The 1,516-nt window shown below is 47.1% G+C and overlaps 1 protein-coding gene across 1 annotated transcript in view; it reads right to left on the reverse strand.

Moving 5' to 3' along the window:
* KBTBD11 (kelch repeat and BTB (POZ) domain containing 11) overlaps positions 1 to 445 on the reverse strand; it is a 2,228-nt gene extending 1,783 nt beyond the window's left edge. The window contains exons 1-2 of the mRNA XM_006882904.1: positions 373 to 445; positions 9 to 243 (exon numbers count right to left, since the gene is read on the reverse strand). Of these exons, the coding sequence (XP_006882966.1) occupies positions 9 to 243; positions 373 to 442 (305 nt within the window). The 5' untranslated portion in view covers positions 443 to 445. The remainder of the gene's footprint in view (positions 1 to 8; positions 244 to 372) is intronic.
* Between the last annotated feature and the right edge of the window lie 1,071 nt (positions 446 to 1,516).

Raw genomic sequence — 1,516 nt, forward strand, 5'->3', positions numbered from 1 at the left:
CCCCGGGCCCCCGGGGCGCCGCCGCCGTCTCCTGCGCGGGCTCTTCGGACGTGGCACTGGAACTGTAGAGTTCCCACTGACTCTTCACCACCCGGCTTCCGCTGAGAGAGGAAGGAGAGGCTGCCGGGTCCTCCGCCGCGGAAGACGCCGTTGCACAAGACTGCGGTGGAGAGTCGTCCCCGGAGCTGAAACACAGGGAAGAGCTGAAACTGCAGGGTGTTTGTGCTAGGGACTCGGTGCCTTCTTGCCCGTTGATCCCGGTACCCTGATCCTCCTCGTCTGTATCGGGTTGCAGTAGGCTGCCCTCTCCAGAAGTCTCCAGAGTGTCTACCTGGCCCCCAGTCTCTCTGCACATTCCATTAGCAAAGGCACCCCCGGGCTTTGACCCGCTGGCATTGTTGTCACCTGGGTAAAGGACGCAAGGAACCACTGAGTTCTCCATGGTAGGGGATTTACTCAGCTGTCGTCCTCACACCCACTACCTGCTCAGCAGCTGTACATAATGGCCCTGAGTTGGGCTGGTCCAGGTTAATCGTTACTCTAGGGTCTCTTCACACTTTTTTTTTCCCTGGCACGTGATCAGATTTCACTTCTGTTTCCACACTAGTTTGATGGTGTGGTTTGGGGTTGGGGTGTGGTGGTGTTTTTGTGTGTTTTGTTTTCTATCACAGGCGGATTCCCCTTTTGCCCTTTCAACACTTCTGCGAAAAGAGGTGTGTCAAACTCTCCCTGCCCTCTGTACTAAACTTTTGAACCGTAATAAACTTTAATGCTTATAAGGCTAGTAGACATGTCTAAGAAAGTCTTCATGAATTAGCCTCTATGCCATTGTGATATTGGTTTAATTATATGTACAGGAAAGTCCTGGTGCTTCCACGGGTATTTTATTTACAGTACTTCCTCAGCAGAATTCAGTTATCGAGATAACAAACCAGGGCATGTCCTTTCTTGTCAGTATTTACCCACTTTATTACTTCATTCACTCTTCATTCCATCCCATTTTCTTCAGCCCCACAGAATTAGCAAATCGAAGATAGAGTAGAGCACAACTTTAGAACACTGATTTTTCTTTATCTTTCTGTAGAGTCATCCAAGGGGGGAATCTTGTGGATCCCATTTGTGATTATGGTTATGAAAGGTTATGATTATGACAGGTCAGCTGGACAGCCTTTATCCGCATGTTCTGGCATGTGCAGCTTCTGCATGTCTGCATTCACATTTATCACCTGAGCAGAGAAGCAGCAATTCATAACTCAATCGCCATGGGGGTGTTAGGAAAAACAAGTACTGTAATCATTTGATGACCTTCTTCATTTATCAATCACGAAGTTTCCTTTGCAGCTTCCTTTGTGGGGATATCTGGTGTTTCCATATTATTCCACCATACTCTTCTTGTTCCTGTTTACAGGGGGGAAAAAGAGAGAATGTTTGACTCTGCATTTTTTTTTTTATAAAATTACTTTAGATAAACCAAACTTCCCTCCACAGCTTCCAAGTTAGAGAATTTCATTTTGGT

The sequence above is a fragment of the Elephantulus edwardii genome, unplaced genomic scaffold, assembly GCF_000299155.1.
Source record: "Elephantulus edwardii isolate Elephantulus edwardi_28Jun2011 unplaced genomic scaffold, EleEdw1.0 scaffold00025, whole genome shotgun sequence".
NCBI lineage: Eukaryota > Metazoa > Chordata > Mammalia > Macroscelidea > Macroscelididae > Elephantulus > Elephantulus edwardii.